Below are 16,654 nucleotides of genomic sequence, written 5' to 3'. Positions count from 1 at the left end.
GCCAGAGAGGACCCAGAATCATGTCGGTGGTTCTTCCCACTCTGCTCTATCTTGGTGAGTCTGGACAGAACGATCGGGGTACAAGCACAGTGTTACTGGGGCAGGTTGGCGGTTCTATAAGGCTGGGCTGTTCTCCAATATGAATGAGCAAACAAAACAGAAACAGACTCACAGACATGGAGAACAGACTGACGGTTGCCAGAGGAGAGTGTATGGGGACTGGGTGTAAAGGTGAAGGGATGCAAAGTATAGATTGGGAGTTACAGAATACTCATGGGGGTATAGAGTACAGCATAGAAAATATAGCCAACCGTGTTGTAACAAGTATGTATGGTGCCAGGAGGGTACTGGACATAGCAAGGGGAAGCACTTTATAACGTATATGATTTATTTAACCACTAGCTGTACTAATGGTTAAACTGATACAAAATAATATTGAATGTAAACTGTAATGGAAAATTTAAAAACTTTTAAAGCCTGAGCTGTTCTCACCCAATGTTTCCTTCCAGGGTTGTATCTCGCCCAGAGCACTCAGGCTCCTAATGGTGAGTATCCTTTTAATGTTCAAGGGCTGAGTTGGGTTTGACCAGATATCAGCTCTCTTGGGGGCTGGGAAGAGGGGTCTTGGCAATTAGACTCGTGGCTGTAAAAGGGGAAGAAGTGTACGGTGGCATGAGAAACAGATACACCTGTAAACTTCTTACCTGTTCTTCTAGACTATCTCCTCCCACCTGTTATCACAGCTCAGCCTGGACCCATGGTTCTATATAATGAACCAGTGACCATCCTGTGCCAAGAGCCTTCACATGCTGAAGCCTACGAGATATATAAAGTGGAAGAACCTGAGCTTAGGGCTGGAAGGAAATTACCGCTGGCTTGGAAGACAAACACTTTATATATCCAAGAGATGAAACCAGACAAGACAGGACTGTACCGCTGTTCCTATCAGAGTGGAGGACACTGGTCTCCGGTCAGTGACATCCTGCGTGTGGTGATGACGGGTGAGTGGGACCCAGGCAGCAGGGCCAGGAGGGACCTCTTTGCAGAGGGAGAGCCAGGCTCTAAGATACAGAGCAGGAAGCAGCGAAGCCTCTACCTCTAGGAAGGCATCAGGGATGATGCAGAGACACTTTCCCTCAGGGCGGGACACGGAGGGGATAGAAGCCAGAGCCACATCTGCTCCTTCGAACAGGAAGGAACATGCCCCCCCTTTATCAGAAAACTTCCTTCTTTCTCAGGATCTTATGACAAACCCTCACTCTCCAGCATAAGTGGCACGGTGGTGGCTTCAGGAAAAATTGTGACGTTACAGTGTTTCTCCAGTTTCAAGTTCGATGCATTTATTCTCACCAAAGAAGATGCATCTCAGTTCACCCAGAGACAAAGCTCCACAGCCCAGGACAATGGACAGCAGGCCACCTTCCACATGGACCATGTCATGTCCACACAGGCAGGGACCTACAGATGCTACGGTGCCTTCAGCAAAGACCCCTACGTGTGGTCTCACCCCAGCGACCCACTGCAGCTTGTGGTCAGAGGTGAGGAAGGCCCTCCATCCCCATGTCCCCTTCTGGAGATGACACTGTCCACTTAGGGAGAGACTGGAAGAAAGAAGAGTGTGGTGGGAAGCCCTTGGCAACACCATCTGCTTCCACAAAAGCCATGAGCACCCACCCGCACACACCACCCAGGCCTCCTAGATATAGCCAGGGGAAACTCTCTTTGAAGCATGTGATTATCTAACCACTGGGCTGTACACCTGAAAATAATACCAAGTGATAGTCAATGTAAACTGTAATTGAAAATTTTTTTTCAGATAATTATAATTTCTTTTTTTTATTTTTTTATTTTTTTATTGCTTAAAGTATTACAAAGGGTATTACATATGTGTCTTTTTTTTTCTTTTTTTTTTAGCCATTCTCACCCAATGTTTTCTTCCAGGGTTGCATCCAGCCCAGAGCACTCAGGCTCAGAATGCTGAGTATCCTCATAATGTTCATGGATGGAGTAGGGTTTGGCCAGATATCAGCTCTCTTGGGGGCTGGGAAGAGGGGTCTTGGCATTTGAACACCTGGCTGTAAAAGGGGAGGAAGTGGAGGGTGGCATGAAAAGTAGATACACCTGTAAATTTATTACCTGTTCTTCTAGGAAGTCTCCCCCAACCTGTTATCACAGCTCAGCCTGGATCCATGGTTCTAAATAATGAACCAGTGACCATCCTGTGCCAAGGGCCTCCACAGGCTGAAGCCTATGAGATATATAAAGTGGAAGAACCTGAGCCTAGGGACAGAAGGAGATTACTGGTGGCTGGGATGACCAGCACTTTATCTATCCAAGAGATAAAACGAGACCAAAGCAGGACTGTACCCCTGTTCCTATAAGAGTGGAGAACACTGGTCCCTGCTCAGTGACATCCTGTGTGTGGTGGTGATGGGTGAGTGGGACGCAGGCAGCAGGGCCAGGAGGGACCTCTTTGCAGAGAGAGAACGAGGCTCTGAGATATGGAGCAGGAAGCAGTAAAGCCTCTGTCTCTAAAGGAATTCTGAAGGAATCAGGGATGATGCAGAGACACATTCTCTCAGGGCGGGACTCGGAGAGGATAGAAGCCAAAGCCACGTTTGCTCCCTGGTAATAGGAAGGCACAGCACTGGACATGGCTTTCCCTTTATCAGCAAACTTCCTTCTTTCTCAGGAACTTATGACAAACCCTCACTCTCCAGCATGAGTGGCACGGTGGTGGCTCCAGGAGACAATGTGACGTTACAGTGTTTCTCCAGAATCAACTTTGATTCATTCATTCTCACCAAAGATGATGCACCTCAGTTCACCCAGAGACAAAGCTCCACAGCCCAGGACAATGGACAGCAGGCCACCTTCCACATGGACCGTGTCACCTCCACAGAAGCAGGGACCTACAGATGCTACGGTGCCTTCAGCAAAGACCCCTATGTGTGGTCTCACCCCAGCGACCCATTGCAGCTTGTGGACAGAGGTGAGGAAGTGATCCATCCATAAGTTCCCTCCTGAAGTTGATGATGTCCAGTTAGAGCAAAGACTGGGTAAAGGAGGAGAGTAGCCTGGGGATTGTTGTCAGCAGCCTCTTCTTAGACACGAAGCTGTGAGGTCAACCTCACCCCTTGCCCACCATGCAGCCTTCTTATCACACGTTCAGGGCCAGGGAGGGCATGTAGGCCATTGTGAGTCTCAGGACGAGCCTGAGAAGAATTAAAGTAACCACCCCCATTTCATCTTCATTTACAGAAGCTCCTTTCGACCCCACACCCATGGAGCCCAAACATCCACAAGGTGAGTCACTGGGTTGTGTGAAGAACGGAAAGTACATGGAGTAGAAATCTCATTTACCAGGGACAGAGTCAGGTGTGTGTTTTTTTCCTTAATTAACCCTCACTGAGGATGCTTTTTCCGTTGACTTTTAGGGAGAGTAGAAGAGAGGGAAGGAGAGAGAGAGAGATTGATATGAGAGACACATGGATTGGTTGCCTCTCGCATATGCCCAACCAGGGCCAGGATGGAACCTGCAATCCAGGTACATACCCTTGACCGGAAATCAAACCCAGGACCCTTGCGATGTGCAGGCTCACACTCCAACCGTGTAGTAACACTGGCTAGGGCCAGAGTCAACTTTTTAAGACCTCTGATGGCTGGAGGAGGCAGGGAGCATACAGATGAAGGAGGTCGGGCTGTTTTCCATTGGGAGAGCAGAAGGCTAGATGGTCTGTGGGGGGGGGGGGGGCGCGGAATAACATCTGTAGATTCCACAGCTACCTTTCATCATTGATCCATATGCCAGTATTTCTGAAAGCATCTAGGATTCCTAGCCCTCATCACGGAGCTCTACTCCCAGAGGGCAGATGGATACTCATCATGCCACCCCCAAATAAGTGAGATAATCAGATAACCTTTTCTCTGGAGGCTTCATCCCTGCCCTCACCGAGGACACTAAACTTGTGAGAGCTATTTCTACAATTAATTCAGGGTGTCCCGCTGCTACTCTTTTCCCTCCTCTGAGTCGCATTTTCTCCACATATAAGGAAACGAAGTCTGTAAAGGATTAAGAAGGACTGTTGAGAGGCATGGATACATGGAACAGACCGACAGCTGTTAGAGAGGAAGGGCGTTGGGGGGCTGGATGGAAGAAGGTGAAGGGATTAAATAAAACACACACAGGCACACACACACACGCGCACACACACGCACACACACACACATAAATATATAACACAGACAACAGTGTGGTGATGTTTTATTGAGTTGTACACTTGAAACGTGTGTGGTTTTGCAAACCAGTGTCACCCCGCCCCCCAATAAATTCAATTAAATAAATAAGGGGGATGGAGAAAGGCCCTAACTGGTGGAAGGTCATCCCTCACTTGGTTGGAGGGTCATCCCATGCACCAAAGGTAGTGGGTTCGATTCTGTCAGGGCACATACTTGTGGGAGGCAATTGATCCATGTTTTTCTTTCACATCAAGGTCTCTCTCTCTCTCTCTCTCTCTCTCTCTCTCTCTTCCATAAAAAAAATTTACAAAAACAACTGTAGAGCCAAGACCTTCTGTGGTTGAAGCCACCATCAGTGTTTCCCTACATGTTGAGTAGAATTTAGTATAAACGAGCCTGCAGGCCCATGATGGTCTCTATCAGTGCCTATGACATGCGTGTATTGAGGCACCATTCACAGAGAGACAGATAAGTGCATTTTCAAAGGTGGCGTGGGGCAAGGTCAGGAGTTGTGTCTTGGACTTGTTGCTTCTGAGATGGCCAGGCAACACCTTACACGCATTCAAGAGTTGGCTTTATATGTCTTGAGTTAGAGGGATGGAGAACTGTAGATACAGATGTGGGACTATTGAGCATAAAGGTTGCAACTAATGTAGGAAAGATATTCAGGTATTGCAGTAGAATGAGAAGGAAATCCTAAGGGGAAACATAAGCATGCAAGATGCAAGCTAAAAAAAAAATCTATTGGGTTAAAAAAAAACAAAAACCATTGCTTATTTCACTTAGCATAATAATCTCCAGGTTCATCCATGAGCAACTCACTTCTTTTTTTTTTTTTGTGCCCTTGACCAGAATCGAACCTGGGACCCTTCAATCCGCAGGCCGACACTCTATCCACTGAGCCAAACCAGTCTGGACGATGAGCAGCTCACTTCTTAATTCTTGAAGTGAACTCTCTCATTTGTTTTGCTACCTTTACAATCTTTTTTAAGTTTTTATTAAATTTATTGGAGTGACATTGGTTAATAACATGAGTTTCAAATGTGCAATTCCATAGCACATCATCTGTGTGCCCACCACCCAGATTCAAGCCTCCTTCCATCACCTTGTATTTGACCCCTCTTGCCCCTCTTCTACCTCCCCCCACTACCCTGCCCCTCTAGTAACTAAACTTCTGTTGACTGTGTCTATGATTTTTTTGTTTGTATTGTTTGTTTGTTGGCTGATTTCAGTTTTATATCCCACATATGAATGCAATCATATGGTTCTCAACTTTTTTTGATTGACTTATCTTGTTTAGCATGACATTCACACTCTTGGTTTATCTTGGTTGGCTCATGGGAGCTGGGGGCGTTATATATAGTTTTTTTATTTCAGAGAGGAATGGGGAGAGAGATAGAAATATCAATGATGAGAGAGAATCATAGATTGGCTGCCTCCTGCACACACCCCCTGGGGATTGAGCCCGCAACCCGGGCATATACCCTAACCGGGAATGGAACCATAACCACCTGGTTCATAACTCAATGCTCAACCACTGTGTCATGCCAGCCAGGCTGGATCTATTTTTTTAATATATGTTTATTGATTTCAAAGAGGGAGAGAGAGATAGACACATCAATGATGAGAGGGAATCATTGATTGACTGCCTCCTGCATGCCTCCTACTGGGGATCATGCCCAAAACCTGGGCATGTGCCCTTGACTGGAATCAAACCTGGGACCCTTCAGTCTGCAGGCCGACGCTCTATCCACTGAGCCAAACCAGCCAGGGCAGGGTGGACTATTTTTTTTTTTGCTAAAAGTATTACAAAGGGTATTACATAAGTGTCCTTTTTTCCCCCCCACCCTTGACAAACCCCTGCCCTCCCTTACCCCCCAGTGTCTTATGTCCATTAGTTATGCTTATATGGATGCATACAAGTCCTTCGGTTGATCTCTTACTCCCCTCCCTCCTGTCCCCCAACCCTCCCTGGCCTTCCCACTGCAGTTTGACAAATCAGTTTGAGGCAGCTCTGCCTCTGTAACTATTATTGTTCAAAAGTTTGTAATGGTCTTTATTATCCATGAATGAGTGAGATCATGTGGTATTTTTCCTTCGTTGACTGGCTTATTTCACTTAGCATAATGCTCTCCAGCTCCATCCATGCTGTTGCAAATGGTAAGAGTTCCTTCTTTTTCACAGCAGCATAGTATTCCATCGTGTAGATGTACCACAGTTTCCTAATCCATTCATCGACTGATGGGCACTTAGGCTGTTTCCAGATCTTAGCTATGGTGAATTGTGCTGCTATGAACATAGGGGTGCATATATCCTTTCTGATTGGTGTTTCTGGTTTCTTGGGATATATTTCTAGAAGTGGGATCACAGGGTCAAATGGGAGTTCCATTTCCAATTTTTTTAGGAAATTCCATACTGTCTTCCATAGTGGCTGCACCAGTCTGCATTCCCACCAGCAGTGCATGAGTGTTCCTTTTTCTCCACATCCTCTCAGGCTGGACTATTTTTAAGTGGCTCTGTTTATATTATGGTTCACAGGAGTTGACCATTCGGGACTGTGCTGGGGTATGGGGGAGCACCCGGCCCCAGTGCCCTCTGAGAAGATACTTTAGGGAGGGCAGCTGCTCCGACACTGTCTCCTTCTTTGCAGCCACAGACCACAACCAGACCCAGAACCACCATGGTATTCTGATCGGCTTCCCAGTGGCCATCGTCCTCCTGCTCCTCCTCTTCCTCCTCCTTTTCTTCATCCTCCGCCACCGCCATCGCAAAGCCAAAAACAGTACGTCCTTCAGAGAGGGAGGGAAGCCTGATCAGAGACCCCTGTGGTACAAATCCTACAGGGAAAGGGGGGAGGCATCTTCTGGGAGCAGGAAAGGGGGTGAGGGAGCCAGAGGCATGGAGGTGGGGGTGGTTTGCTGGCTCAAGCTGCGATGGTGATAACTCTCTTTTTACTTATTGATTTTGAGAGAGAGATTGATTTGTTGTTCCACTTTGTTGTTGTTGTTATTAATCCTCATCTGAGGGTATTTTTTCCATTGATTTTTTTTAGAGAAAGTGGGAGGGAGAAGAGACAGAGAGAAAAAGAAAAATCTATGTGAGAGAGACACATCGATTGGTTGCCTCCCCAACATGGCCCCGCCTGGGAATCGAGCCTGCAACCGAGGTACGTGCCCTTGACCAGAATTGAACCTGCAGTTGAACCATGGACCAATGCTCTAACCACTGAGAAAAACGGGCTATGGCTGTTCCACTCATTTATGCATTCATTGGTTGCTTCTTGTGTGTGCCCTGACTGGGGATCGAACCGTGACCTCTTGGTTTATGGGTCGAGGCTCAACCCCCAAGCCGCACCAGCGGGGCTAAAAAAAAAAACAAACATATCCTCGCCCAGCTGGGGTGGCTCAGTGGTTGAGTGTTGACCTATGAACCAGGAGGTCACCATTAAATTCCCGGTCAGGGCACATGCCCAAGTTGCAGGCTCAATCCCCAGTGTGGGGAGTACAGGAGGCAGCCAATTGATGATTCTCTCTCCTCTCTCTCCCATTACCTCTGTAATCAATAGAAATATATTTAAAAAAAAAAAACATATCCTCAGCTGAGGATAAAAAAAGTTTTTAAATAAAATATGCAGCCCTAACATCGTCCTCTTCCCTCCAGATGCCACCGAGACAAAGAGACAGCCACAGGCAGCGGAACCCATGAACGGACCGGTAAGCATTTCCTCCTCTACTGTGCCCCCCAACAATTCCTTTGGTCCCCAACATCACACCATCATATCAAAGTCTCCCTTCCTCCCTCAGGCCTCTGAAGCTAGAGACCCACAGGATGTCACCTATTTCCAAGTGGCCTTCAATGCCCCCACCCACGGGACAGCTTCAGCCCCCTCCTTGCTGCCCAAGCCGGCCCAGGCCAGCGAGTATGCCACACTCGTCCTGAGATGAGCCGTGCTCTGGACAGTAGGACTCAGAGCTACCAGTTGCAAGGTCCCTCCTCTGGCGTCGTTGCTTCTAAATCTGAGGCTGTCAGGTGGGCTGAGGGAACCCACCCACATTACCCAGAAAGAAGGCCCCGGCGCCCCCTGAATCTGGAGATTATCACCCAGTCCGTTCCAGAATCTCCACCATAATTGCCCATCAATTCCTGGGACCCTCCTGGGTTATTGGGACGATGGCAGAGTAATGTTTGTATGTTCTCATTGATTAAACAAATATACTTAAATCATCCTTGGTGCCAGCTTTTCTATTACAGTCTAGATGCACAGAAAAGATCCCAAAACCATTTCTCTTGTCAAAAATGTGTGGTCTAGTCCTGGCCGGGAGGCTCAGTGGGTTGGAGTGTACACCAAAAGGTTGTAGGTTCGATTCCCCATTCAGGGCACATACCTAGGTTGTGGGGTCAATCCCCAGTCAGGGTGAGTACAGGAGACAACAGATCAATATTTCTCTCCCACATCAATATTTTTCTCTCTCTTTCTCCCGCTCCTTTTCTCTCTCTCTAAAATTAAATATATATATATTCAAAAATAAGTATTGAAGTATTGAGAGAGAGAGAGAGAGAGAGAGAGAGAGAGAGAGAGAGCAATTTGTTGTTCCACTTATTTAGACACTTATTGGTTAACTAGAGGCCTGGTGCATGAAATTCATACACGGGGGCGGGGCGGTCTATCAGCCCAACCTGCACCTTCTCCAATCTGGGACATCCCTCTCACAATCCAAGACCACTAGCTCCTAACTGTTCACCTGTCTGCCTGCCTGATCACCCCTAACCATTCTGCCTGCCTGCCTGATGCCCCTAACTGCTCCCCTGCCTGCCTGGTCACTCCTAACCACTCTCCCCTGACAGCCTGATTGCCCCTAACTGCTCTCCCCTGCCAGCCTGATCACCCCTAACCGTCTCTGCCTCAGCCGCACCACCGTGGCTTTGTCCAGAAGGACATCTGGAAGACATCGGGTCTATCAGGTCTAATTAGCATATTATCCTTTTATTAGTATAGATTCTTGTATGTGCCCTGTCAGGGATGGAACCCACAACCTTGGTGTATCAGGATGATGCTCTAACCAACTGAGCTCCCCAGCCAGGGCCATAATTAAAGTTTTGTTGGAACATGACCACTCATGTTTACTTACATATTATATATGATGGCAGAGTTTAAATGTTGTAAAAGCAGGGAGCTGGAGGAGGATGTTAAAGATTGGGCCTATGGCCGAAACCGGTTTGGCTCAGTGGATAGAGCATCAGCCTGCGGACTGAAAGGTCCCAGGTTCGATTCCGGTCAAGGGCATGTACCTGGGTTGCAGGCACAATCCCCAGTAGGAGATGTGCAGGAGGCCGCTGATTGATGTTTCTCTCTCATCAATGTTTCTAACTCTCTATCTCTCTCCCTTCCTCTCTGCAAAAAATCAATAAAATATATTTAAAAAAAAAGATTGGTCCTATGACTTCTTCACACAGCTGAGGACATCAGTCAGGAAACAGTATAATTTATAAAATCCTTAGTTCTAATACAGACAGTCAAGAGACAACAGCTTGCCCTAGCCAGTTTGACTTCATGAATAAAGCATCAGCCTGCGGACCAAAGGGTCCCAGGTTCGATTCCAGTCAAGGGCACATGCCCAGGTTGCAGGCTCGATCCCCAATGTGGGGCGTGCAGGGGGCAGCCGATCAATGATTCTCTCTCATCATGGATGTTTCTCTCTCTTTATTCCTCTCCCTTCCTCTTTGAAATCAACAAGAAACATATTTTTAATTAATTAAGGACAACCACCCTGAAGAACCAACGGAAGACTAGCTGAGGCGGAGTCTTAGAGCCAAGGATTTACAGAAGGGGCCACAGAGAGACAGGTAGGAAGGTCAGACATGCGAAAAGGTCCGGGCCCTGCTCCAAAAAAATTTAAGAATTAAAAAAAAAATGAAATGAGGGAAAAAGAAAAGGGGGAGGGGCTAGAATGAAGGCAGAGTGTTGAATGGAGCAGTGATGCATCCAAATGGTGTCTGAGACAGATCTCCCTGGAGGCCACAGTGGAGACAGGACTGAAAGGGACCTGAGGGGAGGGGAGACCATTTGCAGGCTAGTGGAAGAAGCCATATCAGAGAAGGTCAGGTCTGAGCTCAAGTGAGGCCGTGGGCGTGGAAGGAAAGAGCAGATTTTAGAGCTACCCAGAAGCTGCAGCAGCTGACCCGCTCTGTGGTTGAGTCAGAGGAAGAAGTTGTGGCTCTCCCTTCTGGGAACACGCCCCTGCCTCTCCCTTCCCCTCTTCTTCCTCCTTCGCAAGCTCCTTTACCCTTCTCGCTCCTAAGCCCCCAGGGCCCCTTCTTCTGCCTCTATCACGTGTTTCCTGAGCCCATTTCTTCTCCCACTCACTTCTTCTATCTCTGTGACTTTCAAAACTACATTTGTGAGGTTTTTTTTAAAAGTAAGAAGTTGGCAGTTGCGCAGAATTTCTGGAGAGCAAACATGTGTCCAAATATAAGATGTCAATCACATTCAAATTAACAAACCCATTTGGGGAACTTGACCTCAAAGGATAGTTACACAATGTGGACTATTCAGAAAGTCCAAGTTCAGTATTCTTTACTTTCTTTTCTTTTTTTAGTTTGGTATTCTTTAAATAGCCACAGAAAAACACACATGCACACACAAATATTCACACACACACAAAATTATATATATATATATATATATATATATATATATATATATATATATGCCCTGGCTGGTGTGTTCAGTGGTTAGAGTGTCAGCCCATGCACCAAAGGATCATGGGTTCCATTCCCAGTCAAGGGCAGGTACCTGGGTTACAGGTTTGATCCCAGCCTCAGTCAGGATCAGAGCAGGAGGCAACTGATCCAGGTGTCTCTCTCACATCAATCTTTCTCTTTCTCTCTCTCTCCCTCCATCCCTTTCACTCTCTCTAAAAATCAATGGAAAAATATCCTCAGATGAGGATTAACAAAAGAAAGAGAGAGAGAGAGCGAGAGAAAGAGAGAGAGAGGAAGAAAGGAAGGAAGGAAGGAAGGAAGGAAGGAAGGAAGGAAGGAAGGAAGGAAGGAAGGGAAACTTTGAACACTGGACATGCCATCTCAATTTCCCTTGTAAAACATGCTATGGTAAGGAATATTTTTACTCTCAAGAGCAAATATTCTCACCTATGAGCCACGCAATGATTTCTTTTAACAGAGAAGTGTTTTCCCAGACTCCCAGTGTGGACCTATGTTGCTCTCCAGTCCTTGAGTATAAGGTGGTCGACCAGATGACCCTCATATATCCATTACATAGATGACATGCTGTATTCTAACCGGCGTGAAGTGTCTCAGAAGTTGAAGATGCCTGAGTTTCTGAAACACTGCTCTGAAAATGGAGCTGTTGACTATTTCATTTCAAATTTGGCTTTTAGACCTGGAGAGTATTGTGCTAAATGAAATAAGCCAGTCAGAGGAAGACGAATGCTATACAATCCCATTGATATGTGGAATCTAATGAACAAAATAAACAAACAACATAGAAATAGATTCATAGATACAGAGAACAGACTGGCAGCTGTCAGAGGGGAGGGGTTTTGGGGAGCTGGGTGAAAAAGGTGAAGAGGTTGCCCAGCCGGTGTGGCTCAGCGGCTGAGTGTCGACCTAGGAACCAGGAGATCACGGTTTGATTCCCTGTCAGGGCACTTGCCCAGGTTGCAGGCTCGATCCCCAGTGTGGGGCGTACAGGAGGCAGCTGATCAATGATTCTTTCTCATCATTGATGTTTCTATCTATCTATCTCTCTCTCCCTTTCCCTTTCTCTCTCTGAAATCAATAAAAAATTTATATTTTTAAAAAAGGATGAAAAGGTTCAGCATTACCTATTGGTAGTTGCAGAATAACCAGAGATTTGGATTGCCGTATGGGGAATATAGCCAATAATGTTGAGATAACTGGGTATGGGGCCAGGTGGGTGCTTGGGGAAGCGAGGGGCCACTCTGTAGGGTGCATGGTTTTCTGGCCACTTTGCTGTGCATCTGACATGGGTGCAGAATGGTGTTGAATATAAACTGTGGTTGAAAAATAAAATTTTAGAAATTCAGTCTTTGTTCTCCTTATTCTGCTGAGAATACCCCAGTCATCCCAGTGGCCACTCCCCTGTTACCACTGAATTAAGATAAATAAATTTACCTCCTTTCCTTTCCTTTGGCTTGCCTGCTTGCTTCCCCCCACTCCCCCGCCCAATAGGACATTTGCCAGTATCTCATCTGAGGCACGTGGGAAATGTTTAAACAGAATATATTTGTAATAGTTCCTTCCTTCCACACACTGTTTAAATCCATTACAAGTAGTGACTCATTTAAAATATCCTTATCCTATGAGGCAGACACTGTTGTTGCCCCCATCTACCTATGAGGAAGTTAAGGCACAGGGGTTAAGAAACTTGACCAAGTTTGCACAGCCTAGAAAGGTTTGGAGGGATGGATGTCCCTCTCTGAATACCATCACCTGAAAGACAGCTATTGGTGGGTTGATTATCAAGTCAGAGGGCCCATGGGTGTCTCCCTCTTACTGAGGGATTCTTGAGAGATAGAGATAGATAGATGATAGATAGATAGATAGATAGATAGATAGATAGATAGATAGATAATAGACAGATAGATAATAGATAGATAGGTAGATATATACGGAGGGTGGGAGGTAGGTAGATAGATAGATATAGAATCTCATAGAAATAACCTCATGCCAGGAAACCAACCCTTTGGGTCCCTTGACCCTCCCCATTTTTTTGTTTGTTTGTGTTTTGTTTTTTTGTTAATCCTCACCCAAGGATATTTTTCCATTGATATTTAGAGAGAGTGGAAGGGAGGGGGAAAGACAGAGAGAGAGAGAGAGACATCAATTGATTGCCTTCTGCACATGTTCCACCAGGGCCAGGGATTGAGCCTGCAACTGAAGTGCATGCCCTTGACCAGAATCAAACCTGGGATCCTGTAGTCCAAGGGCCGATGTTCTATCCACTGAGCCAAACCAGCTAGAGCAACTCTCCTCGTTTTAAAGCCAGGATCACTCTCCTGTCCCTGGCTCTAGACCAGCGGTTCTCAACCTGTGGGTCATGACCCCTTTGGTGGTCGAACGACCCTTTCACAGGGGTCGCCTAAGACCATCCTTCATATCAGATATTTACATTACGATTCATAACAGTAGCAACATTACAGTTATGAAGTAGCAACGAAAATAATGTTATGGTTGGGTCACAACATGAGGAACTGTGTTTAAAGGGCCAGAAGGTTGAGAACCACTGCTTTAGACCCAACCCATATGATGGCCATTAGCCACACATGGCTATTGAATACCAGAAATGTGACTTATCTAAACCGATATGTGCCAGTGTGAAATACAGGCCAGATCTTGAATATAAAATAAAAGTGCTTTCAAAAATTAAAAATATATATTGGCCCTGGACAGGTAGCTCAGTTGGTTAAAGCATTCTCCCCACACACCAAGGTTGTGGGTTCAATCCGAGGTCAGGGCACATACAAGAATCAACAAATGAATAATGCAGCATAAGTGGGACAACAAATCCATCTCTCTCTCTCTCTCTCTCTCTCTCTCTCTCTCTCTCTCTCTCATCAATTTTTTAAAATATCTGTACGATGGCAGGAAGCAGCTAATCACAGCTGAAGGTTCCAAGCCCTGATTCTCAAGGTTGGCCCCAATTGCAATCACCTGGGACACTTTAAAAGCACCCCTACAGGGGCGGCCAGGGGATTGTCAAGGGCGAGGGGGGGCGGGGAAAGGGAGACATATGTAATACTCTTTGTAATACTTTAAGCAATAAAACAATTTAAAAAAAGAACCCCTACATCTGGGCAGCCCTCACTGACCTAGACGTCAGACTCTCTGGGCCTTGGTACTTTGAAACGATGCTCGAGGCAGGTGAGTTTAACACGCAGCCAAGGGTGAGAACACCGGGAACGGATGCTCAAATTAGAGAAAGGGTCTCCACCTATCAGTAATCACGCTGGAGGCGGGAAGTTCTCGGCAGCGGGCCAATCCCAGAGCTTGGGTGGAAAGACACACTTCTTATAGGTGGGTTTCCAAGCCTCAGCCGTCGTGGCCGTGGCCGGAGAATGGGTCCGGGTGTTGGTGAGGTGAGTAATACCCTGGCTTCTTTACTCCATGTCTCTCTGTCCTCATTCAGCTGTTAAGTCTACAATAAATATGCCTCCTCTCTTTTTTTTTTTTTTTTTGAATGTTTGCATGTTAAACCTTTGAAGTTTCAAGTCAGATTCCCCTCTGACCATGACGCCTATAGCTTTGAATAGTTTTTTCCCTCTTGCTGAAGCTCAGTTTCCTAAGATCACTGGGTGTAGATGTAAGTCGGATTAACTTTGGCCAAATGAGAACAACATGAAATAACCTGTTTTGTGTAAAACGCGTGCTACTTGCAACGAACGTTTTTAAGGGTAAAAGACACACCCTGTGGTCAACGGGCTAATGTGAGGCCATATGAAGCCAGATCCAAGCTCCCATTTTCCCTAAAGCCGAATCGAATCTCTAATTTCACTCTCTTAGCCAAGTTTCTAGAAATAGAGGTATAACTTTGGTTCATAGGCTGATGCTCAACCACTGAGGCATGCCAGCTGGGCACATACAGATATTTTTAAAAATTGATCTGAGAGGCTGGAAGAGGGAGAGAGAGAGAGAGAGAGAGAGAGAGAAAGAGAGAGAGAGAAATTTGTTCTTCCATTTATTTTATGCCCATGCCTCCACGTCAAGACACCTCATGCATGTTTCTGCCCTTCACAGTCTAGCTTCTTGCCCTACCGTTCCCCTGAAATTGCTCTTCTTAAGATCTCGTCTGACAAACACAAAGATTAGTTGGGGTCCTTCTCTGACGGGTCTCCATAAGGCAGCTGAATCATTGTTCCAGGAGATATGTCCTCGTACAAATAAAACGCAGGCTAGTTAAAGACCGGAAGGTCAAGACCAGTCCTAAGAATCTGCCGTTAACGTTTCTTTTGTTGGTTAACATTTTTTAAATTACACTGATATTCGCTATTTTATCTTCGCTTCAGGTGTAGAGTGCAGTAGGTAGACATTTATATAACTTATGAGGTGATTTCCCCCGACAAGTCTAGTACCCATTTGGCCCCAAACATAGCCGTTACAATATTGTTGACTCTATTCCTTATGTTGTGATTTGCATCCCTGTGACGATTTTGTAACTACCAACTTGTACTTGTTCATCCCTTCCCCCTTGTCACCCAGCCCCCCCCCCCAACTCTCCTCCCCTCTGGCAACCCTTATGCAGTCTGTTCCCTGTGTCTATGAGTCTCTTCCTGTTTTGTTTCTTCATTTACAGCGTGGCCTTGACTTACGAGTGTCCCAACTAACAAGTTCTTTGAGATACCAGCTGTCTCTCAGCCGATTTTTTGCATTGAGTTGATAGAGTAATTTGAGTTAACGAGCTCCTTAACGAGCTCGGTCTCCGAACGAATTAAACTCCTAAGTCAAGGCCCCACTGTATTTTGCTCTTTTGATTCCACACGTAAGGGTCCCACGGTTACATCTCAATGTAAATACAACCATTGAACACTTGGGTGTAGATACACTACTTTGGTGTAAGATGTGTTTCGTTGCTGTGATTTTGGATCCCATTGCAGGCATAACTTTCCTCTTCCCACTGGAGTCACTCCATGAGTGTTGCCCAACCATCCACAGCCTCAAAGGCCCACCAGGTTCTGACCCATTTCACTTCATCTGCCTGCCTCTCAGCTTCACGGAAGACTTTATTCTGGGTTTAACCAGTTGATTCTTCTCTTCTGAAATGTCCTTATTTTTGCACCTGATGCCTGGGTGAGGGTTGGGGTGGGGGAGGTGTCTATGGGAGTCGATTAGCAGAGGAATTGACATCACAGCATCTGAAAGAAGGTTGCCCTGATTCAAATGTTGGCTTCCACACTTCACAGCTGGCTGAGAACAGATCATGGCTCATCTCTCTAAATCAGGGGTCCTCAAACTGTTTAAACAGGGGGCCAGTTCACTGGCCCTCAGACCGTTGGAGGGCCGGACTATAGTTTTAAAAAAAAAACTATGAACAAATTCCTATGCACACTGCACATACCTTATTTTGAAGTAAAAAAACAAAACAGGAACAAATACAATATTTGTATTTGCATGTGGCCCGCGGGCCGTAGTTTGAGGACCCCTGCAAATCTCCTTTCCCTGTGTTTTAAAAGGATCGCCCTTACAAATGACCTTATTCAAGTCTTTCAACAAGGGCTAAATTATATGCTTAACATCTGATTCGCATATAAATAGCATTAGGAATGGGGTAGTTGCCATGGTCTTTTTTGTTGTTGTTGTTGACACTATTAAGGCCCCCCATTTTCCCATCCTTTGCCCACCTCCATCCAGCCTGCCTCCTCTGGCCACAACCACCCTT

General features: G+C 46.1%; 1 protein-coding gene across 2 annotated transcripts; it reads left to right on the top strand.

Annotated features, from left to right (window-relative positions):
• LOC138999964 (leukocyte immunoglobulin-like receptor subfamily A member 2) lies at nt 1-8,412 on the top strand. Of its 2 annotated transcripts, XM_070402191.1 has the most exons (9): nt 1-54; nt 510-545; nt 717-1,001; nt 1,239-1,538; nt 2,693-2,992; nt 3,262-3,306; nt 6,890-7,021; nt 7,900-7,952; nt 8,043-8,412. In XM_070402191.1, exons 1-9 carry the CDS (start codon nt 21-23, stop codon nt 8,181-8,183), a joined length of 1,326 nt encoding a protein of 441 aa, XP_070258292.1. In that variant the 5' UTR covers nt 1-20; the 3' UTR covers nt 8,184-8,412. The 2 variants fall into 2 exon arrangements, with proteins under 2 accessions (XP_070258292.1, XP_070258293.1); XM_070402192.1 differs by lacking the exons at nt 6,890-7,021; nt 7,900-7,952; nt 8,043-8,412 and adding an exon at nt 5,092-5,350.
• The last annotated feature ends 8,242 nt before the right edge of the window (nt 8,413-16,654 follow it).

Source organism: Myotis yumanensis, unplaced genomic scaffold, assembly GCF_028538775.1.
Source record: "Myotis yumanensis isolate MYYU_CA2020_CCGP unplaced genomic scaffold, mMyoYum1.0.hap1 SCAF_23, whole genome shotgun sequence".
Lineage (NCBI taxonomy): Eukaryota > Metazoa > Chordata > Mammalia > Chiroptera > Vespertilionidae > Myotis > Myotis yumanensis.
The sequence above is the reverse complement of the archived record's forward strand: the minus strand, read 5'-3'. Positions and strand labels throughout refer to the sequence as shown.